We start from the raw sequence: 27,768 nt of genomic DNA, 5'->3' as shown, positions 1-27,768 counted from the left end.
AGGGGACAGTGTCTGATGGGCTCTTTAGAAAGCTACACTTGGGTGGAGGCATGGATTTCTCTTGCAGCAGATTCAAGTTCAGCATCCAGCCCTTGTATCAGGTAGTTTCTGATCCGCCTGTAACTCCAGTTCCAGGAGCTCCATTGCCTCCCTCTGGATTCCATTCTGAGAGCACCTGCACTCACTCACACTCACACACACACACAGACACACATACACACACATACACACATGCTCACTTACTCACACACATACACACATACACACAAACATATACACACACATACACACACAAACACATACATACATATAATTAAACTTTCTAAATCTAAAAAAACTATAGGAAATATTTCAATACTATAAAATGTATTGCATTGGGGAATGTAAGACAATTTTAATTCCCAAGTTACTAAGACACACTCAAAAAACCTCTCTGAGTATCTACCGTTTGGTAGGTTTCAGCTAAATTAGCCTGTGAGTATTGCCTTGCTATAAGCTTCCTTGGACTGGGCTGTGGAGAGAGATTGGTGGGTGGGGCTTGCTAGGGCGAAGTCAAGCAATGACTTCTGTTGCTCTGTGACTGTTCCCTCTCAAGCCCTCCTGGAAGTTATAAAGACCTGGACAGAGCACACTGGTTGGAATTTTTCAGCTATGGCAGGCAACACTGCTGAAGCTTGTGCCAAATAAAACCCCGTTGTCACAATAAAGACCAATCTGTGTGTCTCAGAAGGACTTATCGGTAGAAGTGAGACTGAGCCAGACAAGTGGATGCATAATAAACGGGGTGCTGTGACATTGCTGGGGGTCATGAGCCTCCTCCTAACTGTGTAGGAGGGAAAGGCTTCATGGGGGAGGCAGGATTTATGGAGATTTTGTGACTCAAGTCAAACCTGGACAAGGCAGATAAATCACCAGGATGTGGTTTTGTGCAAGAGCAAAAATAAAGGCATAGGATCCAAAGTCAGACACAGACACAGGGAGCTCTGAATCCATTAGAGTCGTTCATACTCACAAGTTCCAGGCAGGCTAATTTATATGAAGGGGTTTATGGACAGAGAAGATCGAACTTTGGGGGAAATGTTCACTATCTGAGAACCAAGACCTGAATTTCTCCATAACACTCAGGAAAATGGCAGGCATGGTGATCTGCGCCTCATTTGGTAGCACTGGGGAAGTAGGAACAGTGGGATCCCAGGGATAGCTCACAGCCTGCATGGCTGAACTGTAAGCTCCGGATTCCAGTGAGAGGTGCAATCTCAGACAACCAAGGAGGGCATCTCCCAAGGACCCTCAGTAGCTGATCTCTGGTCTGCATGCCCACTCCTATAACAGGAGCACATGCATGCTTGTGTGCACACAGGTTTAGATTCTTGTGCCCATAAACGAACGCACACACGTGCACACACGCACAGGTGGGCACACACAGGTCTGAATTTCTGTAATGGTGGTTTGGCGATGAAGAGAGTCAGGTTTAGAACAGAGTCTGGGGGAAGGTTGCTTTAATGTGAGGTATGTATAACCTGATTGAGGAGACGAAGACAAGAATCTTCTCTCTGAACAATGCTGCATTAGCTGCATGAATTTTCAGGCAGCTAGTTACCTCATTCTTTCAATTTGTGTTTACTTCCCTCGTAGCTTGGGAGAGTGCCGTCAGCACTGTCAGGGTTTAAACCTTGGCTTCTGAGAAATCACTGATGACCCATTCATTTCTGAATCTGTACATGAATTGAAAGCCTGCAGCTGATGGGATAGGCTGCTGTTACTTTGCAGCGTCATCGCTTTGGGCTAGAATCTGTAAGTCCATGAAAGCAAGAAATTAGTCAGTCTATCACCAATCAATCAATCAATCAACCAGCCAATGCTTTGTTTATGATAGATCTATCCTGAGGTCTATTTCAAAGCTATGGTGATGCCAGTTTTTCCTTCTTCCCTATCTTTAGAAGATTTATTACAATATTATTTTATACATGTGGGTGTCTAGCCTGCATGTATATATGTGTATGGAGACCATGTGCATGGCGCTCAAGACAGGGCTTTGGATACCCTGGAACCAGAGCTATATATGGTTTGAACTGACATGTGCTGGGACCTGAACCTGGGTCTTCTGAAAGTACAGCCACTTGCAGACTCTGAGCCATCTCTGTAGCACCTCCACCCTTTGCCTAAGGTAAAATAAGAGAGAAGACCGAAAGACATTTGAACCATACCATTTGTGCAAACTTACCTTAATTTGAAGACATATTGAAAGCTCCATCAATGATCACTAATGCACATGCGCATGCGCGCACACACACACACAAATATACAAATATAAATTATTTTGCCGAAGCAGCTAACAGTCTGTCAGCTCCGATACACTTGAAGAATCCATTTGTGGCCGAGTGAAGTATCTCTTTCTGTAAGAAAAAAAGAACGTCTCTTCATGGTTTAAAATGATTTATTTGTTTGTTTATTTATTTGATTGGAGGTGGGATGGTAAACAGCGTCACTGTGTGTTTATAAATGTCAAAAGACAATGTGTAAGAAGTGGTTCTCTTCTTCCTCCACGAGGGTCTCGGGAATTGAACCCAGGCTGCCAGGTTTGGCTGCACATGTTTTCGTCCTCTCCGAGTCTGTTTTCCATTCGTGCATTGATTTATTCCAGTTCTACTTTTTAAAATTAATGTTACTTTACTTGCTTGCTTAAGGCAGTTGGCATTTCTGTTGGCATCCCCGGATTCCCATGCCTAAGGAGGGACTCGGATAAGATGAGAACAGACATGGATAAGCAAGCTATTTAGAGGGATATCCAGAGTGCCTATGCGGTTTCTGTGAGCTCCTCTGGACCCAAGTGGGTTTTGTGTCCAGCGGCCGGCATCAGCAACTAGTCTTCCCTGGGTGATCTTTGGACGAAGTATCTGTTCAGTGAGGAGCAACTGCCCTAAGGAAATCAGGCCACATGCTCAGCCACCTCTCTACTCCCTTCAAAGGACCTGCTGAGTAAAGATGTCCCACAACACCTGTGACACTTCAGCCAACTCTGTCCCACCTTTACTGTGTGGCTGAGGATCAGAGGGACCCACCAACCATGTGGGGTGGGACCTCCCATTTCCCCCTGAAACCTGTTAGAATGGACACCTCAGTTTTTCCAGCAGGAAACTGAAGCCTCTCTGGGTTTAGACCATGTCCATGTAGTCTACAGCATTAAATGACACTCTGAAATGTCTTCGTACTCCAAAGGACAATGTACTGTAAGTAGTAGTATGTTTTATTTGGTTCAACATCTTTCCAAAATGTCTCTCACAGGAGCTACTTTACCTAGAGAGCCAAGAGTGCCTGCTTCCCTCTGCCCAGCATTGGCAGTGGCTGTCTCCTGCTCGAAGGGGAAAGCCTGGCTCCTCTGCTGTGACGTGAGAGTTCCTAACTTGGCTTGGCAGCCTCACTTCCGATGGGTCTCTGTCCTTACCAAGCACAGCAACCCTTCCCAAGAGCAGCCTGGGGTGGCTTTTAGTAATTACCTGGTCCTGCTGGGCCCCTCAAGGAACACTTGAGCCAGAGCTTTTGTTGAAAGTGTTCCTCCTGTCTCAAACAGTTCTGAGTTAGCTACCCCCTGAGCTGGGTAAATAAGCCCTAGGCGGATAAGCATAATGAAAGAAAATATTCCTGACAACTAGAATGACACTGTGACTCACACAGAACGGAGATAACAGGCTTCTGTCTGTGTGGATGTTGGTTTGAGGTCTTTTGTTTGATTGTCTTTGGGTTTCTTTTTGTTTTTTTCTTTTGTTAGTTTGATAATTTGATTGTTTTTGAGATGAGTGTCACTCTTGGCTCGGGCTGGTCTGGACTGACCATGTAGCACAGGTTGGCTTTGAACTTGCAGTACTCGCCTTGTCTTAGCCTCTGGGATGCTGGGATCACAGGCATGGGCCACCTGCCATTCTTCTGAATGGCATTGTTTCTGAAGGAGCAGCCGTGCTGTGACTGACAAGGTCCTTTCTGTACCCGTACATTAAGTGAGATGAAATACAAATGTTTTGTACAGATGAGGCTGTACAAAACCCAGTTCCGTGTGGAGGTCCACATGTCCACAGCCAAAGTGCTAAGGGAGAGGGTGAGAAATGGTGCAGGACAGGCAGGTTGGGAGCTGGGGGCTTAAAGGCATTTGCTTGGCTGGGCAGCAGAAACGCAGTAGAGGGATAGAAACGTACTTTCCCACCAAGGAGATCCACGCAAAGTGACGGTTCGGCCGTGCATACGATCCAGCGGCGCACCAGTGATGGGGTTGATTTTAACTCCAGTATTTAAAGGAAAATGTTGAGCCAAAGAAAATCCACCAACCGTTTATAAACACCAAGTCTGGGCTAATTTTGATTAAACAGTTTTATTTTGTTTTGTTTTTTAAAGATAACACATAAAAACCATATAGTTGCCAAAAGAAAAAACAAAAAGGACAGGGGCCAGCTCCTGAAGACAGGAGGAAGAGCAGCCTCGGGGCTTTATTCATAACAGGAACCAGGGAAAATCTAGAAGACTGTTTATCATACATAATCTGATTTAGGAAGACATTGCTTTTGGCAAACAGGAAAGGAAAGCCACAAAATGGAACAAGCTGGGAGGAAGGGACAAAAGGACAAGATGAAAAGAAGACAGGATGTGGGGCCAAGGCCACAAGCTGGGGTGGAGCACAGCCCGCAGGAGGTAACCTGGGCAGCAGGGGAGGTCACAACCATAGTTTCAAAACAACATGCCATCGAGTCGGTCCTCTACATGTGCCTGTGTACACATGTAAACACACATACACATAAATCAACGTAACATGCACACATTCATACACTGGCACACACATACTTTCAAATACACACGCATGCACATGTACACATGAAAAGCCTGCACACATGCACACACATGTGCATGTACAGGCAGGAGCATGTGCATCCACACAGGCACACAGGCACAAATAACACACACATACATACACTCACTCACACATGCACACACATGTATATGCTCACACACAGAGAGAAGAAAATCATATTAGATACCCAGGGTCAAAGAAGCTGATGTAAATTTCAATAGAAATTTCCAGAAGGGAGTTCACTGGGGCAGGAGGTCTAACGGAAGTTATAATTGAAGAAACTTGTGACGTGACAGGAAAGGTAGACAGGGAGAAACAAGATGGCAGAGGTTAATCATAGTGCACCCAAGTTATTTACTGTACAGTGGAGCACATCTGTGGATTATGTTGGAAATGACAGGTAACTGGGGAGAAGCAGAAGTGTGGGCTATTAATAAGGTAGTTGGTCCCCACTTCTGTGGTGATCTATGGAAGTGTGCTTCAGAGCTCACTCTTTCCACAACTCAGAACTCCCCGTCTAAAACTGGGCCAGGTTCTGAAGTGTGCCAGTGACTGCTCAGGACCCAAATGACCCACCTTTGCAGTTAGAGGCTCTTGTCACATGATCACCTAGAAAGTATGAGAGATTCATGCAGTTTGCTTCCTTGTGGGTTGGAGTCAGCCTCTGAGATCAGTCATAAAGAAGTTCCATACTAATAACTCGTGGTTCTTAGCATAGCCAGGCATCTTCTGGGGACTGCATACTGGTCCCCTCTGAGGCAGACTTAAAAGAACGGGAGAGGGTTCCACTATGCCTTGTCCATGACACTTGCCCTGTTCGCCCTGGAGAAATGATTCACAGTTGTCTTGACGTGGATGGTGCTGTGGAGAACAGAGGACACCATGAAAGAGTCACAGAAACAAAACACCACACAGGTGACATGTGACTATGAGCCCATGGGTCTGGGGCCAGAACTTGGTGGGTAGAGTGTGTGCTCTGTTATCACAAGGATTTGAATTCGGGTCCTCGATGCCTGCGGGTGTGATGGCAGGGTTAGGGAGGCTGAGAGGACGATGGCGACATTCCAGCGACTCGGGGCCAGGCTTCCTGGAGAAATAACAAGCTTCAGATTCCGTGAGATCTCGTCTAAAAATAAATGGATAAAAGTGGAGAAACATTTGAATAAGACATCCTATGTAGATCCCTGGTGAATACACACACACACACACACACTCACTCACATGCACACACACTCATGCATGTGCACTGTCTCCCATACACTTATGTGCACACACATACATATATTGTACCCAGATACATGCATATACACACAACCCCAAAGGAAAAAAAGTGAATACCTGTCGTATTTCTTAACTCAACAAGGACACTTGAGAGGGAAAGTTAAAACATTGTCAAGATATTTTAAAAGAACATTATTAGTATTAATTATCTCTAGGACAGATCTTCTACTTAATTTTTATTTTCCGTATTTGTTAAGTAGTCATGAATTAATTTTATGGTTAAAAAGAAGACCAGTCAAAGCCCATTTGTCAGCCCCGTTTAAACTCTACTTCCTGCTGGGGTTCCCAGGAACCCAGGCTGCCTAGTGAATCTGCCCCTGGAGGCTGCTGCTTCCAATTATATTAAGAACTAACACTGTGTGCAGAAACTTTAAAACTCCCGAAAAGTCTTAGCACTGAATGTAAGGGTAACTGTTTGTTTCCCTTTTCAGCATTTTCCACACTTACATGCACATAGACCCATGTTCAAGATCCATCACCGCTCCACGGAGTAATTAGTTCACACCGTGAACTGATCCTCCATTTGACATTTGTTAAAGTAACAAGTAACATGAACGAATGAATTTAATGAATCATTGACTAAAATATGTCAGATTCTTACCCAGATTTTGCCTGATTGTGAACCAAAATGAAGATTCTCTTTCCAAGATCCATATAGGGGCAGAGAGCTGGTTCTGCCGTTACAGTCATTGCTGTTCCTGTAGAGGACCAGAGTCCAGCTCCCAGAACCAGTGTCAAGGCAGATCCGAACCTGTACCCCCAGCTGCAGGGGATCTGACACCCTCTCCTTCCCCACCCTCTGCCCCCAAGGGCACTTATCCGGCATGCAAGCATTCTTAAGAAAAAATCACTAAAGCTTAGACAAACAATATCTACTTAGCATTTTTTACACGTTTTTGTACTTATACTTTCTAGTCCATAACGTGCTCGATCTGATGAACTGTATAAGGTGCCTTGGAGGCTCATAGCACTGTGGGAGATGCAAAGGCATCTCACGGCTCAGGAGCGGATCTCAACCCAGTCCATCCCATCTTCGCTCATCTCCATCTTCAACGAACCAAGAGCAGCTCGCTGCACGATCGGTCCAGAAGTGATATTTCAGTGTTGGCGAAAGGCGACAGAGGGAGAGTCTGAGTGCATCTGCTCGCTGTGGCGAACAAACGGCACATGGTGTTTCCTGCGTTTTGAAAGTTGATGACACCATATTTCCAAACAAATACTGTCTGACAGAAATAAAAGCCCATCTGGTTTCTTATAATTAACTGTTTTCTCAGCCAGAGAGTCTTCTTTTTCCAGCACGGTGGTTGCTTTCTGCCGTTTACTACCATCCCCTGTCATGGACTTCTTGCAGCCTTGGATATTTTTACGTGGTTAGGAATGACATAAGAAAAATATGAAGACCTGTTTGGAGACACTTGGCAACTTAGCAACAACAAAAAGTGATATGAACGTGCCCCGTTATAAACCTGTGTCTTCACCCAAACAACGCAGAAGACAAGCTGTAAACAAGGCCTCTGAAATTTGGGACTGAAGAGATGGCTCCATGATTAACAGCACTGGCTGCTCTTGCAGAGGCCACAGGTTTGATTCCCAGCACCCTCATGGTAGCTCACAACCATCTGTAACTGCAGTTCCCAGGGTAACTGATGCCCCCTCGTGGCCTGTAGGAGCACTGCATACAGTGCACAGACATTCATGCAGGCACACCTCCAGGACATCAATAAAGGAATTCTTGAAGGCATCAGAAATGGGGAATAGCGCTATCAAAATTTAAGTTCATCACTCTTTCCAGAACTGTAAAATTTTTGACCAACAAATGTCAAGAATAGAATTAGAGTAATGATTGGAAAAGGAGGAACACCAGCTTGCCTAGAATTAAATCTGTTTTTAATATATAAACTGTAGTTCTAAAATGTCTTCACCAGAATAAGTTCTTCAGTGTAATGAATGGGGCTGGAAGTCACACATTTTAATATAAAATGCCATGTTGAAAAAAAAAAAAACACTTAAAGATCTTGTTAGCTTCCTTTAACATAGGGAATGAAGCATGGCCCAGTTAGGTTAAAATTTAGGGTCATTCAGTAATTTATTAAGGGGAGGAGTGGGATTATGCATTGCTGACTCTGTATCCTGATTACATATGGTCCCTATGGCTTCGGGGCAACCTTATAATTTACAGTGGGTCACAGTTTTGTGTGATTGTTAAAAATGAATTTTTTAAATTTATCGTTTCCCTTTGTATAATATGTATATGGTCTGTGTGGGGGGGAGAGAGAGAGAGGGAGAGAGAAAGGGAGAGAGAGAGAGAGGGGGAGGGAGAGAGGGAGAGGGAGAGAGAGAGGGAGAACATCCATTGTCAGTCCTTGCCTTCCACCTGGTTTTCAGCAGGTTCTTTATGACCTACTTTCCACAGAAGGCATACTGAGCTTCTAAGGAAGCTCCCATCTTCCATCTTCTCCACTTATCTCTGTGAACACGCTAGAACTGTGTCTGCAAGCCCCATGTGCTTTTATGTGAGACCCAGGAGATGAGACTCAGGCCCTCACATCTCTGTGTTAAATGCTTTACCCTCTTATTCCCAATTATGTTTATAATTCAAAAGACAAGTCCTCCCTGAGAGAAATATCTAAGTGTTGTTTAACGTACAGATACAGTGATACACCATACACCATTAAGTGTTGTTTAACGTAGATACCAAACACCATTCTAAGTGATGGATAAATAGTTTTAGCTTTCTCTCACTGTGAGCAAAACTCCGACAGAATCTACTTACTTTATGGCTTTAGATCCGGTCCGTTGGGTTTATGTTGGGACAGTAGATCATAGCACTCACAGCTGTTCACCACAGGAACATTTAATCACTCAGTAGACGATGATTTTACACTGGATCTGGGGAGCATGAAAGACCAGGAGTCTTGCCCCATGACACTGCGAAGCAACAGGGCACACACATGCAGTGACTGCCTCCTTCCTGTCCCATGTCCATCAGTCCTCCTGGACAGGGACCTACAAAGATCTCAGAATACTCACTCATCCCTCCATCTAAGCCAGGGCACTTTTATCACTTTTATCACTTAACAAGATGTGGATGGAAAAAGATACATATTGACTGGTCAAACCCCATCCGAAAATCCTCAGATAACCCTCATGTTACCCCCACTCTCTGTCATCCACGGTGATTGGTGGCCAGCCTCAATGCGTTAGTCCCACTACTGAGCATCTGAGAGTATCTCCTAAATGTCTCATCTGTGTGAGTTCAGGTATTTCACTGAGGAAACCTGTCCGATTCTGATCTGCATTAGCAGAGGGAGGGGCCCATGTTACTAATCACACATTGCTGGATGTTTTCATATATTTTCAGCCATTCACAGTATTCCTGGAGGGCTCACATTATAGTACTTACTGATGTCCAACAGATAAAATTTCAAGTCATTACTTACAACTTGTATAAATATTACAATTGAAGTAAATTTCTAAAAAAGTGCTTCTGAATTTATAGTTGTCATTGTACAGACTTGAGCCAGTAAATATTTAAATAGAATATATATTCTATGGCATATTTATATTTTAATAAGGATACATATTTGATTATATATTACAGAATATATCCATATATTTATATATTACAGAAATACATTTGTATATGTGTATTTGTGTATCTCACGGGATGTAATGGTTATGCGCGCACACACACATACACACACACAATATTGTATGATGTATATGTGTGGGTGTCTTGCAGCAACCTAGCTGTATACTTACACATTGTTCATGTAAAAAGGAATAACAAATAGAACTTAGCTCTCTCATTACCTTTGTGCAAGAGCCGAGAAATGATATCTATGAAGTATTTTAAGGTGCTGGAGAGATGGCTCAGCTATTAAGAGCACTAGCTTCTGAGCCAGGTACATGGGTTCAAGTCCCAGCACCCACATGGTAGCTTTCAAGTTTCTCTAACACAAGTTCCAAGAGACCCAGCACCCTCTTGCGGCCTCTGCGGGGCACTGCATGCCACACAACTGGTGCGGTTATCTACACACATGCAGGGAACGCCCTCGTACACGTGAAATAAAATGAATAAATGGATTTTCTAAAGAACTGAATAAATCTATGTTTTAAGTAAGTGTAGGGCTTAAGTGAGATGGGCCATGAAGACATTACCACAGTGCCCTACACAAAATATACACTGGTCGTTTCCACTGTAGCATAAACCTCAATTCTGGATGTGGGAGAGCATGCCTTCTAGTTCACCGCAGGAGCTGTGCTCTCCCCCGTAGAAAGGGGAAAGGGAAGTGCTGGCTGCCCCAGCGCTTCTCCGCTCCTCCGCTTCTCCGCTCCTCCGCTGTACCTCACTACTCTGATATGGCATCTGTCCTAAAGGAATGTCAACTCAGGCAGGTCAGCTTTGGAGCTCCATAGGAGTTGGTCCCTCCATCAATCAGAAATTCAGACCATGGGAAGTATTTGCGTCACTTCCTGCAAGGGCTGTAGGCTGCAGCACTATTTCCTCTCCGGGATTTTGGCTCCTCCCTCCTGAGGCTGCAAGAACAGCTTTCTTGGACCTGCCTTTCATGCCGCAGTTTCTTGGATCACTCCTGTCTGAGGGTCATCTAGAAAGGGCTCTGACACAAAGGGGACCAGAGGGCAACTGGAGCTTCCCCTCAGCGGCAGATTACAGAGATGAACTTAAATTGTTTTCCCAAACTTTTATTTATATCTTATACAATTCCTTTCTGGGGGGCTTAGAGACCTTTGGTGTCCCGTTGAAAAGGGGGTTTCAGGAGCTGGTGTAGACCAAGTTATTAATACAAATAAATATAAAAGTTTCAGAGAGATGCCATCTCTGGCTTATGCTGAGGTGTGGTTTTGCATGAGGTGTCTGAACATATTTCCTGGATCATGTGTCTAAGGGCAGGACTAACAAACTGATTTTGCTGTCTTTGTGCTTCTGTGGGCGACACGAGCCTAGACTCCCTCTAAACAGCTCTGCTTTGTCATCTGGACTTTCAGATTTTTCTCCTCTCAGAATGAGTTAGTAGTTCACCTGCTTCCTTCCTGCGGCAGCTGAGTGATGTTGTTCCTAGACCCCTTGGTTATGTCACAATAAACAAGGAACACTCTGGACAAGAAGCAGGCCCTGGATAAGCCCTTTATTGATCTGAAAACCAGAGTTATTGATCTCAGCGAAAAGGCCCATGGCACAGTACTGCAGGTACTAAGCTGGGGCTGTAGATCAGCTGGAGAGATTGTCTAGAGCCCTTCAGGCTCTGGTTTGTTTGGCTGCCCTGGATATACTGGGCTCTCTGGAGCTTGCCCATCCATCCCTGGCAGCATAGGGACAGATCACCCTCAGCTCTGTAGTGAGTTTGAGGCAACCTTCAGCTCCACGGCAACCCTGTCTCAAGAACGCTCAAAACCACTGCCACAACAAGCAAAGGGCAAGAAAGGTAAAATGTCACTGAAAACAAAACAAATCCTTGGGTTAATAAAAACAAGGAAGCTAATTAATTAGCATAGAACAGCTTAGATGGCTAATGTCTTTGCTTCCAGAGCCCAGCTACCATGTTTAGAGCACAGACCTTCTTTCCCTTAGTAGGCTAAAACCTCCAGCCACGAATCTGTGACATATTCTAAAACAGATGTCTCTCAAGGGACTCTGTGTGTGTGCTCACCGGTAAGTACAGGTGTGTGTTCCTGGATAGGATCCTATTTCTGATCATCTTAAGGGATCTCTAGAACACCACAGCTCAGTCATCAGCCAATCAATCAATCAATCAATCAATCAATCAATAAAGCATTGTTTAGCATGTGAACAATACTTTCAATGTTGGTTACTTTCACATCGACATCTTCCATGTCTCTAAGTTAAACCTTTACTTTGATTTGTTCAGGAGTTCAAGACTTACCTGGGAAAAATATTGATTTCTAGGTTACCTTGGACTGTAAAATGAGAATGTGTGAAAATTAACAGACAAAAACAAAAGAAAGAACAACCAAATGAGTGCTTGAATGAATGAACAAATGAATGAATGAACAGTTATTTTCCTTGCTTTATACAAAAGTCTACAGATCAGAATGTAATCTTGATGTCGCCTTCGTCAAGTCCCTTCTGTTGTAAGAAAGAGGTGGGGAGCTTTGTGTCTAAGGGCAGGACTAACAAACTGATTTCAAAGTCTTTGTGCTTCTGTGGGCAACATGAGCCCTGACTCTCTCTAAATAGTGCTACTTTGTCTAAAATCTAAAATTCACGGGTGTTTGTCCCAGAGATCTGGGTGAGTGACAGCAGCTGACCTAAAGATCAGCAGGTTTTTGATTCATTTATGGAGGTTTTTGATTAGCTTATAACTTCCCTCGATCCTTCTGCCGGTGGCTGATTGAAAACGTAGGCCACAAAAATTATATAATTGTTGTGGAGGAGGATGGGATGGATACAGCAACTTTTGCCTTACTGGGAGAGGAGCATTGAGCCTCAGGGAACAGAGGGGTGAGCTGTTTTAAGGCCACAACAGCCAAGAGGGGGAAGAGAGCAGGAGAGATTTACTGTGAAGACTGAGGCCGTCAACAGCGCACAGCCAGGCTACTTTATGCAACACCATCCTCAAAATCCACATTAGTGACATTAGGTAAAAAGTTTTAGAATAAGAGAGAAGACAGGGCGGGGTGCCGGGAAGATGGCTTCATAGGTAACGGGCTTGCCTTGCAAACATGAGGAACCAAGTTCAGATGCCCAGTACCCTTGTATAAAGCCAGATGTAGGTGTCACAATACACACATATCAACACCAGGAAGACAGACGCAGAGGATCCCTGGGGTTTGCTGGCCATCCATTAAGCCCAATTACGGGGCTCAGGGTCGATGAAAGAGACCTTGTCTCAGAAAAGAAAAATGGAGTGCAATTAAGGAAGATACCAGATACCAATCATCTCTGGCGTGCATGCACACACACACACACACACACACACACACACACACACACACACGTGTACATACACATGAAAGAGAATAAGAAGAGAAAGAAAAATGATCGATTTTTCTCCTGTATCTTTACCCCCTTGAAGAATAAGCTGTCATACTTCCACACTTGGTAGGTTTTCACTCATGGTACATGTGTGCTCTCATCGGACACCCACCTCCTCTTAGGAGAGAGGACCCCTGCCATATACCACATCACCTACTCTAGAACTCAAAGGGCGTCTTCATGCATTGTTAAATTAATCGCTATATATATATTTCTTTATATTTACATCCTGCCTGCCTCCCAAAATGTACGGGCAGGAAATGGAATTGATTCACAGGGGTTGATTAATGGGCTGACTGTTCTTGGCCCCAGAGCCCACACCCCATCCCTTTGTGTAAATCCAGATGTAGAATGTGGCTTGCAACCCTCTGTCTCCACACCTGACCTTGCCTAGTGATCTAAAAAGCTGCTGGTGACAGATCAGCCACATTATCATTCTTAGTGGTCAGTATTTCTCTGCAGTGTTCTGCGGTTCAGTGACAGAGCCAGTGTTGGCAGGCTCAGGTGCAGATGGTGCCCCATTAATACACTAAGTGAAGAAAAGTCGAAGAAGCCGCTGGTTCTCCAGTGTGGCTGCCACTCAGGGTGTTGTTGGAAAAGCTTTGAAAAAAAGCTCCCCCCCCACCTCCTGATCCCCCAAACCCTACTCCTCCACCTATCTGATACTTTCTTGTGGCTCAATTTTTGGTGTCCACCCCTGGCCGATTATCTGGAATATTAGTTTGAAAATATGACATTTTTTCTCCCATTCCTTCTAACTCATAACAATTTACAATTGAGGCTCCAAATTATTCCTGTAAAAATCACTGATCTTTATGACTCCCAAGGCATTTCTTATTTGAATCTGAAATTTTCAGAATGGTTCACTTTTGTGGAATGACAGGGAAAGTGCTTGACCTTAGCAGCTTTTATGTTCAAGGGCAAGTCAACCTTGGTGCTTGCTAACTTTAATTTTCCGAGGGTTATGAGACTTTAATTTGATTCTTTATCCAGTATGCACGAAATGTTTGCTGGGATTTGCATAATACATTTATTGTATAATCATTCCACACTGGTTACCTACTTCTTCAAACGAACGTTAATATTTTTAGGTTTTTTTTTCTGATGAATTAATGTAGGGCTAATTTGAACTTTGTAACAAATGGGGATTGTTTGTATCTCCAGTGCATAAACAGGAAAACAGGGTAAAAGGGCGCAAGAAATTACACTTTAATAGATTATTGGGGGGTGCAATTCTGTGGTTTCGACTATTCATTTTCAAATTTAAGCTGAAGGAGTGTTGAGTTTTAAAATATGAGTATGTTCCATGCAGAAGAGAGTCCAATCACGCTCATCTCTGGGCATGCATTTAAAGATGACTAAATTAACCAGAGTCTTGGATTTCAGCTTTGTCTGAGACTCGGGGGGAACTGACATGGGCACTCAGCCAGCTTCTTTGGATGCATTAAAATTCATTCAGTGCCTACAGCCAGCATGTTTTTGCCCTAGGTACTATTATTCTCATTTGGTTGGCTGTTCTGTGTCAGGCCCTATTGTTATAAAACAGCAGAGGTGGGATTTGAACCCAGATCTCGGAAAAGGATCCTTTTGGCATACCAAATGATTTTCCAACAAATGCTCTTGCCCACTTCAGGCTGCCTTGGGAGAGGACGTATGGCCATGAAGGTATTATAGCTGTCACGGTGGAGTCTTGGGAAAGTTTGGAAAGGGAATGTAGGGAAACTAGGAGATTAGGAAGACCTGGATAAAGCAGAGGGAGGGAGCATCCTGCTCTCCCCAGGCATCTCTTGATAACAGCAGGTGACATTCTGAATGGATCATTTTGCCCATTGCCTTGGGCATCTGTGCAGCTACATGTTCAACGTGCATGTCTAAGGGACCACTTTGGATCATGTTACCATTTAAAGACTCATGCACTAGATCAGCCATGGCCCACAAAGCTGCATATCCAACGCTCTCCACCCCTACCTCTCCCTGTGATACCAATACCATTGGTTTCTAGATCATTCTTCTAAGTGGAATGTAGGGAATCTCTGCTCCCATAGCTGTTTAATTTAATGACTCAAATAATGACCCTTGTGAAGATCATTGTTTATAACTATATGGTGTGTGTGTGTGTGTGTGTGTGTGTGTGTGTGTGTGTGTGACCTAAGCTACAGAGACCTCAAAGTGCTCCTTAACCAACCTGTTCTAAGAGCTTAAGAGTCTGTTGAAGGATCAGGAAAGAGAGAAAAGTAATCTTGCTATATGAATAACCGGCCATTTAGAGCAACACTTCTCATGTTGGTGAGGTGGCTCAGCAGGTGATGGTGCTTGCTCCCTGGTGTTGGATCCCTGCGACCCACTTCATGGAAGGAGTGAGCAGAATCCCTCAGGCTGACCTCTGACCCTTTAAGCATATGCATGAGCATGCCTGAGCAAATGCACACTAAAGTAACGTGGGAAACTAACGATACCATTGCCATACACGTCAATTTGCAATTTTCAGTAAATTTTTCTTAGGGGAAACATGTCTTCAACTGTTGAGAAGACTTCTGATTTTTTATTAGATATTCTGTATTTACATTTGAGATGTTATCCCTTGCCCCCCATACCCTGTTCTCATTCCCCCTTCCCCTCCATTTGCCTTCAGGAAGGTACACTTCCTCCTAATTACCCTCTCCACCCCAATGTCCTTCCCCTACCCCCACCCTGTTCTCTACTTTATCCCTTTGAGGCAGTGTCTCTCACTGAACCTGGAGCTTAGCTGGTGGCCAGCAGGCTCCTGTAATCCTCCAGTCCCCTCCCTTACAACATTGAGTTTAGAGGCATTCCCAGCCATGCAGGGGTGTATGCAGGTGCTGGAGATTTGAACTCAGATCTTCATGATTCAACACCAAGTCCTCTACCCACCAAAAAGGTCTCCCCACTCTCCATCTGCCAGATACTTTTGCTCAAGCCAAATACGGTGACCTCTACCGCGTGTTAACTTATCAACTTTACCATGAGCCCTGGGATAAGAAGGGACATGTTCGGGCTGTCTTTGATTTTCTTACAACACCTAATCTTTTTCTTCCACCTTTGAAGTAGATACTTAATAAACTCAATGACAGGAGAGACATGTCACGGTTCAAAGCATCTCTGAAGCCAGGAAATCCTCTTCTAAAGGTTAATATCTTGTTCTATGGTTTCTGATATGGTGATTTCATGATGTTCAGGGAACTTAATCGAACAGCCTGCCTACTGTTCTATGGACTCATTGCCTGCCCTAGTTTCCCGTTTGCTAGGTTTCCTGTAGCTCTTTGTACGGAGAGTAAATAGTCTCTCCCATTAACACATAAAATTGTGAGATTCTGTGTTCAAATCTAAGGGTATTGCTACATGTAATTGATTTAGGATTATAATGCTAGAGATGATTTTAGTTGGGTTCTTACCCTACCACGTAAGAGTTGTCTGTCCCTACACCTGAGAAGACTTGAACTTTGCTCTTTGCTTTTTCATTTATCTAAGGTAGACTTGTGTGCTGCTGTCTTGCTTCCTCTGATATATTCCTCTTGATAAATGCTCATGGAAACCCCTCGCAGTGGATGCTGAGGAAAAGATGAAGGCTGCACAAAGTTTATAGCTAAAAGAGGATTGGAGCTTGTCTTGGGTAAACAGCAGAGGAAGGTGAAATCTTGGGTACCCCAATGGATACATTTGAATAGGACTTCAGTTTCCTACATCAACTCCAGCCAAAGCATTCTCTTGCTCTGGTTAGGAGGCACGTCTTGCTCACAGCTGGCTTGTCGCCTGTGTACTCAGAAGCCTTCCTTCTGTAAGAATCAGCCCCAATCTGAGAACCATAGGAAGGAAGGTGTGGAATTCAGTACATTGTTAAAATTCTGAGGCTAAATGCTCTGGGTGGCTGTAGATGTTTCCACAAACCTCAAGTGGGAATTCTCCAGTTGCATCTTGCCCCACAGAACAAACCTAAGCTTGGCAAACGAAAGCATAGGTTCAGTCATCAGTTCAGAGAAGCCGCAGCCACAGAGAAATCTAAAATCAACTGTTGAATATGATAAAGAGACATTAGTGAGACTCTAAAGCCATCTTTACACAATGGGTTTTAAAGGATAAAGGTCCCTAGGATATGCCACCCATTACTTCAGGAAAGGAGACAGACAAAGGCTCCTCAGGTGATACTGTAGAGTTAAGTTGTAATTAATATAGATTATTTTTCCAGAAGGTCATCCCGATGGTAGTGCCATGCAATAACAAAACTTTAAGTAAGCGCAGAAGGTATAAAGCATTTCAGGGAAGCATTGATTAAACCCATGGATGGAAGACTGAATTCGCAGAATGACCTAATTATCCCACAGTTCCTTTCCTCCCATGGCTCCACTTCCAGCTAATTGCTGAGCTGCTGGGCTTGTCTTCCTGGATCAGGAAGGAAAACAAGCACTCTCTCGAGATCTCTCTCCCTCCCTTCCCCCCACTCTCTCTCTCTCTCTCTCTCTCTCTCTCTCTCTCTCTTTCTCTCTCTCTCTCTCTCTCTCTCTCTCTCTCTCTCTCTCTGTGTGTGTGTGTGTCTGTGTCTGTGTCTGTGTCTGTGTGTTGGTGTTGGAGGTGAGACAGCGAGACAGTGACATTGGGAGCTAATTGGCTTGAACCTGTGGCTACGCCTGATGATGTAATTGAGGGAGCTGTGGGTGTGCAGCCACCAAGTTTGGCTGGCTAGCCTTGCCTGGGGCACTGGGGGTAGAAAGCAAGGTGAGTGGAGCTGGGTTGCGCTGTGTCTTTCCGCTGCCAGCTGCCTTGACAGAGGTGGCCACGAGCTGACTTCACTATTTGTCAGGAAGGAGAGCAAATTGAGATCAAATTAAAGTGATTTTTATCCCTCACTCAACGCATCACTGTTTCTTAGTAGAGCTGGCCTTGTATTTCATTTTCTTTGCTTCCAACTGTGATGTAGCTCCTGCCCTCAGAAACTTCCCAAAACGCCATGTTCACGTCCAGAATGGAAATATCTTTCCAGGTTTCTTGAGGCACTTTGACCTCCAGAATCTCACTTAAACCGGTAAAAGTATATGTGTACATCCTACAACTCAAGAGTTGCGACTCTCTATTCTAGGTCTATAAGCAGAATCTTTTGCTTCTTGTTGGCTTGGAGCCATCCGCACAGGTGTGGGGTCTCTCATTTTCCCCAGAACTCACTCATAAATTTCCTGAATAAAAAGCTCAGGGTGCCCTTGTGTAAATTGCATAAGTGTGTATAGGAACAGACCCCTGAAGAGCTACACTTAGATTTTTTTTTATATATACTCTGTGGAGTATAGGATTGGAAGTGAAAGGAAGGCATTTGATGTCGCTTGGGGCAAATAATCAGTCTCCTGACCTAACCCTATCAGCTGACCTATTTCAGCCATCCGAAAGGCCTCTCCATTTCTAGATACCCAAACCTTAAGTAGTTGTCACCTGCTTTCTGTTCTAAAGCCTGGCCAAAAGGCCCTCCTATTTCCTCTATTCTGTTCCGCCCCCTGGGACCCAGAAGGCCCACCTTTTTTTTTCTTTCACCCAAAAATTGGCTTCTGTCTTATTTATTGACATAAACAAAAACCATTTAGGTAGCCAACACCTCCCTCTATAACCTGAAGGAAGAAGCTTATTCAGGGCTACAATGTAGGACCAGCATGGCTGACAGCATTGGCTTTGGTTTGTTTGTTTGTTTTTGTAATCAACATTTAATTGTGATTTTCAACTGTTAGTAAACGAAGTAGTCCCTCCTATAAGTTTATATATCTTAAGGATACTTTGTATACATTTTGAAAGGGATCTACTAAAAGCAGGCTTTGGTGAAGTCCAGTCACCAGGGGTATGGGATGAAATGACAGTTGATGACTAGTGTTAAACACCTCCCACAAGGTCATGTGTTTGGCCACTTGATGGTTGGTGATGATTGGGGTGGTATCTTGGACCTTGCCAGAGGAAACAAATCACTGGGGTGGCCTTGTGGTTTTATAAAGCAGCCCACTTCCTGCCTGCCCTCTGCCCAATAGTCGATACTCTGTGACCAGTTTTCTCCTGTCCTTGTTGCCACGCCTTCCCCGCCATGATGGAATGTATAACCCTGAACTGAAAGTCAGGATAAGCCATTCCCTTTAAGTTGCTTTTGACAGGCACTTGGTCACAGCACTGAGGTATGTAACTCACAAAGCCAGGGTACTTCTTCCTTCCAATGACTGTGGTGTGGGTGCTGGGGCAGCATGTTCATGTCTGTGCACCCTGTCCATGCCTGTGCACATGTGCCTGGGCCCTCACTTTCTCATAAAGGTCAGTTAGTTTGTTTGTTTGTTCATGAATTGTCTTCTTGTTTTCCTGAAATGTGGATCTCTTCTCTGATTGATCTTCCCACGTCCCTACTTCTTACTAAAACATGCAAAGAAGTATGATATGCTCTAGTAGTTGGCCAGTACACACTGAAACAACTTTCAGTCATTTACTTTGACTTCACTCAAGAATAAAGACACACACACACACACACACACACACACACACACACACACACACACACAGTCTTATTGTAAAATGAAAACTCAGTTAACTCAGTTGAGGGATGGAGAGCTCGCCCAGTCAGTAAAGTGTTTGCAGTGCAGTAGCGAGGCTCTAGGCTCAGTCCCAGCCCCCATATGAAATATTGGGCATGATGACATATTTGTAATTACAATGCTAGAAAGTGGAGACAGGCAGATCCATGAGGCTTGATGGCCACCCAGTCATGCCTACACAGTAAATTCCATGTGCTTTAGATGCCCTGTCTTAATAAACAAGGTAGATGGATCCTACCTTAGCACCTAAGGTAAAGGAATGACACCTTAGGTTGAACATTGGGTTTCACACACATGTACATGTAAATACATATGTATTCACATGCACAAAATCCTTCATATTGACTTTTATCTTCTGCTATATAATTTTGGCTCTCCACACTCCCCATTATCCATGCTAACTTCCTTTCCAAAGGCCAATCTATACCTCCTCCTTCCCTCTTCCTCCCCCACTTCTTCCTCTTACAGGACAAGCTTCAGTCTTTAGACCACGCTCCAGACATCTGTGTTCTTAAGGGCACTGGACATTTACCCATGCTCCCAGACATGCATTCTGGCATTTAGCATAGCTGATTCTCTTTTTCTCTAGGGACCCTATCTTGCCTGGCTATGAGAGGATGTGATCCTGTTTGTATCTGTCACCCTCTCTGGCTCTGCTTCAGTATTTCTTCCCTGCAAACTTGCCTCTGAGGCCTACACACTTTAGTTGTTCAAGTTGAAATCTAAACCTTTCCCCATTCTGGATTATTTTTTTCTCTTTCTGTAACTAGCATTTTAAAGTTGGTTCCCACTTCATATGTATTTACAATCTTAGTTGATTTTTACCAGGTGCCAGCCTAATATGTCTGTTTTGTTTCTTGTTATTGTATTGAAATACCTGACAAAGCCAACTTAGGAGAGAGAAAGAGTTTCTATCAACTCATCCTAGCAGTAAAGATGCAATGTGGCTGGTCATGCTGTATCCATAATCCAGAGTGAACAGAAACAAAAACATTCATGTTTGGGCCCAACTCCTTTACTTCACCCTTACACAGTTCAGAGACCCCTGCCAAGGGAGTGGAGCTGCCCAGAGTGGGATCTTGCCACCTCATTAACATAATCAGGGGAATCCCTGAACAGACATTTGCACAGTCAACATGATCTAGACAACCCCTCATGGAGAGTCTCTTCTAGGTGACTCTTTATAGTGTCAAGAGGACATTCAAAGCCAACCATGACAGTAACCAACTGTAATATGACTGCATAGGCTCTCGCAGGTGTCTTTGACTGAACGTGTCTTCAATCTTCCATCACTCCCAGTGAGTCCTCCTCCAGTCTCCTCACTCCAGTAGACCATAGCTCCCTTATTCAGAGGCTGACGGCAAAGGAAAACATAATCTGACCGAGCAACCATCCTTGTCATCCACCCTTCCCTTACTCCCAGACAGTCATCAAGCCATGTTTATCATGCCTCACTTCCCTCGTCTCCATCAGCAGCATGGCCGGCTGCCTTTCTTCTGGATCACTGCCATGGTCCTTGCTTCATCTTGATGGCCAACCTTCTCCTCCACCATTCAGTCTCTGGTTAGAAAGAGAAATGCCCAATGGCTTCTCGGGACCGATCAAGCAACATGCACGCACTCTGTGTCCCCTGCTTTCCTTTATCTCAAGGAAGGCAGGACACTAGAGAGCTGCACATTCCTCAGTGTGGCCATTAGCCACGTCCCTCTCTAAGACTAATAAGCCTCATGTGTGTGGGAACTGGGGTTGTGGTTTCACAAACATCACATACCATGCTGGGTCAAGGAGCTGAAGAAGAGCATCACTGCTAGAAGGCAGAATGTGCTGTAGGTGAATGAAGGTCAGCGCTAACTCCCGTGTCCACAGCTCCCATGAGAAGATGTAATACAAGCCCAGGTTCCCTAGGAAGCAACATGCACAGAGATTGAGCTGGAATGAGCCTTTCCTGGAATTGTGGCAACTCATTTCCTAACTTCAAAGTCCAGGGACCTTTCAGCTCCTCCTCTGAGGGGCATCAGAGGCTTGGGCTTTAAGCGGAACTAGAAACAGCTCTTTGTATGGCTTGGATAACTTCTATGCAGAGTTGGGTTCCAGTAGTGGCCCTACCATCTAACAGCTTTATTTGTTTTGGTGACTCATGTAAGTTCACCTGTGCCTTGGTTTCCCCGTACAGAGGATCCAGGTTCAGCATTATAGAACACGATGATTTCATTAAGTGCTAGCGCCTTAAGCCCTCAGAACATCAACTGACCTGTGAGCAGTGATGTCTACGTTCGGAGGTTTTGTGCCTTTGCCTATTACTCTGGTTCTTGACTTGCTTTCTCCTTCTGCTTTTCTTGCCACCTTATCTCATCACCAGCCTTCACAAAACACACTTCCGTATTATGAGAGGCACGAATGGGACAGCCTCCCTGGCCCCAGTTTGTGAGTGTTTTGCTGGAATGCTGCTGTGTAGCAAGTTCACTTTGGGATAACATGCTGGGAGGGAGGGAAGAAAGACGGGATTCGAGGGGAGAAAATTAAAAAGTTAATTAAAAGAAACAACTTGGTAATTGAATTCGCAAACACTCTAATTTAAGGCGGATGACGCACACAAACGGTGTGTTTGCCTCAGTGGCAGGCCTGGAAGTTCTGAATAAAGCAAACTTCAAAATACAAGACAGATACCCGTCTTCAGGATGAGGAAATGTGTTGATACATCCACAGGCTTTTTAAGAACACACATATACATGCATATATATATATATATATATATATATATATATATATATATATATATACACATATATATATATATTTCTTACACACACATGTATGTTTGTATGTGTCATATATAAAAAGACATTTTATACAATGTATGTTATACATATTTGTAATGTGTGTATGTATGTCTATTAGTATCTTTTTCTGTTGGTGTGCTAAAAATACTTGACAAAATCAACTGACAAGAGAACATGCTAAGTTTGTTTTTGAGTGCCAGCAGGGTAGAGTCTGTCACAGCATCAGGCATGGAAGGCATGGTAGCAGAAGCAGGAAGCTGACTGATCGCACGTCACCTTCATATAAGAAGCTGAATTTGAACAGCAAGAAGGGGCAGGCTACAAATCCTCCAGCCTCCCAATGGTACAGCAAAGCACTGACTCTTAGAGGTTCTACAACCTTCTCAAACAGTACCACCTGCTGGGGGTCAAGTGTAAAAACACATTAGTCTGTGGGGGACATTCACATTCAAACCACAATACACCACGTACCTACACACCTACAGTTGCTATTGTCTTTCTTTCCTTTTTTGTCAAGGCATAATCTCAAGTACCTCAGGCTAGCCCTAAACTCAATAGATAGCCCAAAATGACCTGAACTTCTGATTGTCCTGCCTCTACCTCAGTTACAATCACAGGTGTGTACCAACATACCCTGCTGAGTGTTTATACTTTAGAGTATTCTTAGATGCTGACATTGCCATTGGGTAAATCCCTGTACTGATGCCTGCTGTCTGCTGGCTTGAAGATCATTTTCTCTCCATTGTTGAGTCTTATCAACTGTTTTGTTTTTGTTTGTTTGTTCCCGGGACCTTTTATCTGTGCTCACTTATGCATACAAACAGAACCTTGTGTTTATGTCCCCACATAAACAAGATAGGTATTCAGTGTTTCTTCTTAGAGACTTGAATAGGTATCCATCAAATTATTTTTCTCAACATATTTTTAAAAATCATTGATTTGAGCTACTGTTGAGTGAAACAAGCTCCTTGATTTACAAGCATGCACTGAGTGGCCGGGTAGAAGGAGGTTCAGACTCCTACTCAAACCCACAACCTGTATTTATGTGCACGACCACGATGTGTCTATTGGCTGCCTACTGCAGACCAGACCCTATTACAGCCTCCAACAATAACCTTAGAGTCTGGCTTCTTTACGTGTTGCTGTGATAATCCACTCTTGGAAAAGCAACTTAACTATGAAAGGGTTTCTTCTGGCTCAGTTCTGGGCACAGTCCTCAAAGCAGAGGAGTCACAGTGGCAGGAGTCTGAAGCAGCTGCTCATATCACATACCCAGTCAAGAAACAGAAGGAGCGCATACTTCGAATGCTTGGCTGCCTTTCTCTCTTCTACATGATCCAGGATCCCCTCCCAAGGAATGTTCTTACCCACAATTAAGAGGGGGGTTCTTCCTATGTTACTATTATAAAGAAGGTAATCCCTAACAGATGTACTCAGAGGACCATCTCCCAGGTGATCCTAGCTTTTATCAAGTTGAGACTTAACACTGACTGTCACACTTACCAGTTCTTGTGGCTTTTATGAGTAGCAGGATTTTTAAAGGTCTGCAAAGTGTGTTTCGGCTTCATACACTTATGGATTTCCAGTGTGTCCTCCTCCTTCCTCTTACAATAATTCTGCGGCAGAAAGAACACAATGAATCAAAGATTTGCCATAACTGTCAGGTTAGTGCTAAGTGGGCTTCACGTTGCACACGCAGTCTATAGAGTGCTCTGGAAGATGAATTAACCACCTTATGTCTAGAGATACTGAGATAACACTTAAAGCACTCGGGACCACAGATATGAGAGCCTTTGGATTCAGCCAAGTTTTGTTTGGAAGAAATGAGTCCAGAGCTGACCATAAGACTGACGTGTGTCTGCCTGCTTGTGATGACTAATGACAGATTTTGTATTTTGGCAGGTTATGGTTTTGTAGATTTTGATAGTCCTGCAGCCGCACAGAAAGCAGTGGCATCCTTGAAGGCAAATGGTGTGCAAGCACAGATGGCCAAGGTAAGCCTGCTCAGACAAGAGAGTCTGTGCACATGGTGTGCCTTTGTGTATGTATACTCTGCGTGTGATGAAGTATTAGTCCCTGGGAGTGAGCAGACCCCAAATTATAGTTTACATCCTGTTTGCACTCAATTGTTGGGGAAAATGAACCATGCAGTAGACTTGGCTTGTTATCATCTCCCTGAGCTGATGTGTAGTTGTAAATGAGTTCTTTGGTTGCGGTGACCTGGTGTTTAAAGGATACATGGAGAGGGCTCTGTTCTGCCTAAAAAGTGAGATATATGTGTCTGAGAGCCTAGAACTTTCCTCATCAGCAGCGCTGGAGTCAATGTGCGTATATGCACTGGTGTCTAGAACTTTAGTAGTCAGCAGAGTTTTGGGGTACTACAGAAAGTTATCATTGGTCTCATGTGTATTAAACTCACTTATTTGTTCCATGTTTGGGGCGGTGGTTCCTGGATGATGGTTTTCTCTGATTCACGGCAGGCCTATTGTTAGTTTGTTAGTGTTCTCTGCCTATACCGCTGGGATGTCGCTTTGGTGCACATGCCCAGGGTTTACCGGGAGAGCAGTGTTCTTGTCATTCATCATTTCAATAAATATTTCTGGGTACATAGTGTGTGTTGTCTGGGACTGTGCATGGAAAACTGGTGGATTTTTATATCAAAGTGAAATTGCCCTTGATCATTTTATGTCATGATTACTGTGGTTTTATAAGAATCTACCTACTTTTGTAAGATGATATGGGTCTCTGGGTATATTCCATAACTTGTCATTGTCTTCATTTTAATTTGAGGCTCTAGTGAGATATTAGAATGATGATATAAGCGAGGTGTGGTTGGGCACAGCTTTGACGCCAGCACTCTGGAAGCAGTGGCAGGCAGAGCTCTGTGAATTCAAAAATGTATGCTCTATGCAATAGAGTTCCAGGTTAGCCAGGGCTACACAGGGAGACTCTCTTTCCAAAACCAAAACCAAACCAAACACACAAACAAAAAAAAAAAAGAAGAAAGTGAGAAAGAGTAAGAGTCAGGAGCTAAAATGTCTCTGATAACATTTGGATGTTGAAGATGTTGATGCTCTACCAATGGCCATTTGGGGTTGTCATAAGCACTCTAAGTTCAGAACATCCTTTCTGTTGATTGTTCTGAACTTATAATCTCCAGATCTTCAAACTGTTAGATGCCACAGGCAACAGACCTTGAAATCTTGGGCACTCAGATTGTGTTTCTAGTTTCCCCAGCCCAGTTACCATAGAAACAAGTGAGGTAATGATGGAGCTATCTGGTGCCCCAGCCACTTGTCTTGTATTATGATGGTGTACACTCTCTGGTAAGGTCTTTCAGCATCAGAGTTAGATCCCTAGAGGATCAGCATCTGGTCCTAGCAGCCATGGCTGCGTTCTGACCAGTGTGTGTGGTTCTCATCTGCTCACGGACTCTTGCAAGCCACATTCCTCATAGGTGAAGACGGCGGGCTCATTGCCTTTCCCGTCACCTCATTCTTCAAGGTGATGTAAAGTAGAATTCTCACAGCTGTGTTTTATGTTCTTTGTCAGGATTATGCCTGGAAGCTTTAGATTTGGCCAGGAATTAAGATTGATGAAGTTAATGCTTTTAATTAATCAGGAAATCGCATGCATGTCCTGGTTTAAAGGTTATTTGGCAACTGAAGTAACAATTTCCTGTGCCCAGAAAACAAGTGATCAAGTATGGCTAATGGTTGAGTTGAGAAATGATTATGAAAATGCTCAAGAAAAAGAAGAGGGTGGGGCTGGCAAGATAGCTCAGTGGTTAAGAGCACTTGCTATCCTTAAAGAGGACCTCATCTAGTTCCCTAACACAAGTTAGGCAGCTCACCTCCTCAAGTAACTTGAGTTTTGGGGACTTGACCCTGTCTTCTAGCCTGTATGGGAACTGCACACAAGTGAACACAAGCATATGTGCGTGCACTGTGTATATGTGTATCTGTATCCCACATGTGTTTCTGTATCCCACGGGCATATATATTTTTGAAGAGTAAAAATAAATCTTTAAAAACAATATATTTCTGGTGACTGGAGAAATGGTTCTCTGGCTAAAGTACTTGCATCTCTTACATAGGACCTAAGTTTCTTTCCCCAGCACCCAGCTAACATCCTGTAACTCTAGCCTGTAAGAACTCTCAAACTCAAGTGCACATACTCACACACAGACACACATTCTCTCTCTCCCTCTCCCTCTCCCTCTCCCTCCCTCTCTCCCTCCCTCCCCCCCCCCCTCTCTCTCTCTCTCACACACACACACACACACACACCCACACACACACACACAATTTTAAAGTGGAGACCCTGAAAGGTAGCTGAGGAGATAAAGGTACCTACTGTGAAGCTGAAGATGTAATCTTGGTCCCCGGCCCATACATTGTGGAAGTAGAAAATAGACAGTCCAGAACTGTTTATCATATGTGTATGTGTAGTATGCATATGTGTATGCATCACACAAAGACACACACACACAGAGAATACACAGAACACACACACACATCCATACCTACATATAATTAAATAATAAATTCTTCATAGAAAATGGTTATTAGAAAGTGTTTGGTCCATTCTTATAAACTTTCTAAATCTTGCAAGTTATCAGATAGTTGTGGTTTATAAATAATAAACACAGAGCTTTTTATAAATTCTGAAGAGATAGATTGATGAAAGAAATGAACGGACAGATGATAGATAATAGGTAGTTATATGATAGGTAGGTAGATAGATAATAAATAAATAGATAATAGATAAATGATAGATAATAGATAAATAGATAATAGATAGATAGATAGACAGATCACCAGTGTACAGAGTTATATTTTTACATTAAAACAGGCAAAGAAAGTTGACACTGACTTAATATTTTCAGATTGCATGTATATAAGGAATTTTTCTCTTTGTCTGTCTGTCTCATGAAATCACACACATACACAGACACATGTCACTGACCTATTACTAGGTGAGGAAACTGTCTACACTGACAATCATTTAAAGAGCCTCAGGAGGGAAAATTCAATCTAGTCACCATTTTGGCCCTTGTCCCATGTCCAAGGTGCAAACCCTGGAGCACTTGGCTGGGCTGTGGTGAGTCAGTCTGTTGCAGAGCCAAAGGCTTTTACAGTTTCAGTTGCTCTCTGTGAAATAAATCCTCACTCCCTTTTCTCAGTAAATGTGAGCCCAAAGCCTGCTTTACATTCCCATCTGCCCACTGGAAAAGTTTCAGCTATAAATGACTCCGTAATTTAACTACCCAGAGGAAAATAAATA

The 27,768-nt window shown here is 43.7% G+C and overlaps 1 protein-coding gene across 10 annotated transcripts in view; it reads left to right on the top strand.

The window, feature by feature from the left end:
* The window catches only part of RBMS3 (RNA binding motif single stranded interacting protein 3), a gene marked incomplete at both ends in the record, with an annotated part of 720,124 nt that overhangs the window by 347,738 nt on the left and 344,618 nt on the right, over positions 1–27,768 (top strand). For all 10 annotated transcript variants that reach the window (XM_080934840.1, XM_080934835.1, XM_080934844.1 and 7 more), the window contains one exon: positions 24,385–24,476. In XM_080934840.1, the coding sequence (XP_080790966.1) occupies positions 24,385–24,476 (92 nt within the window). The remainder of the gene's footprint in view (positions 1–24,384; positions 24,477–27,768) is intronic.

The sequence above is a fragment of the Micromys minutus genome (genome assembly GCF_963924665.1).
Source record: "Micromys minutus genome assembly, chromosome: 21".
Lineage (NCBI taxonomy): Eukaryota > Metazoa > Chordata > Mammalia > Rodentia > Muridae > Micromys > Micromys minutus.
Note: the sequence above shows the minus strand (reverse complement) of the source record. Positions and strands in the feature narration are given on the sequence as shown.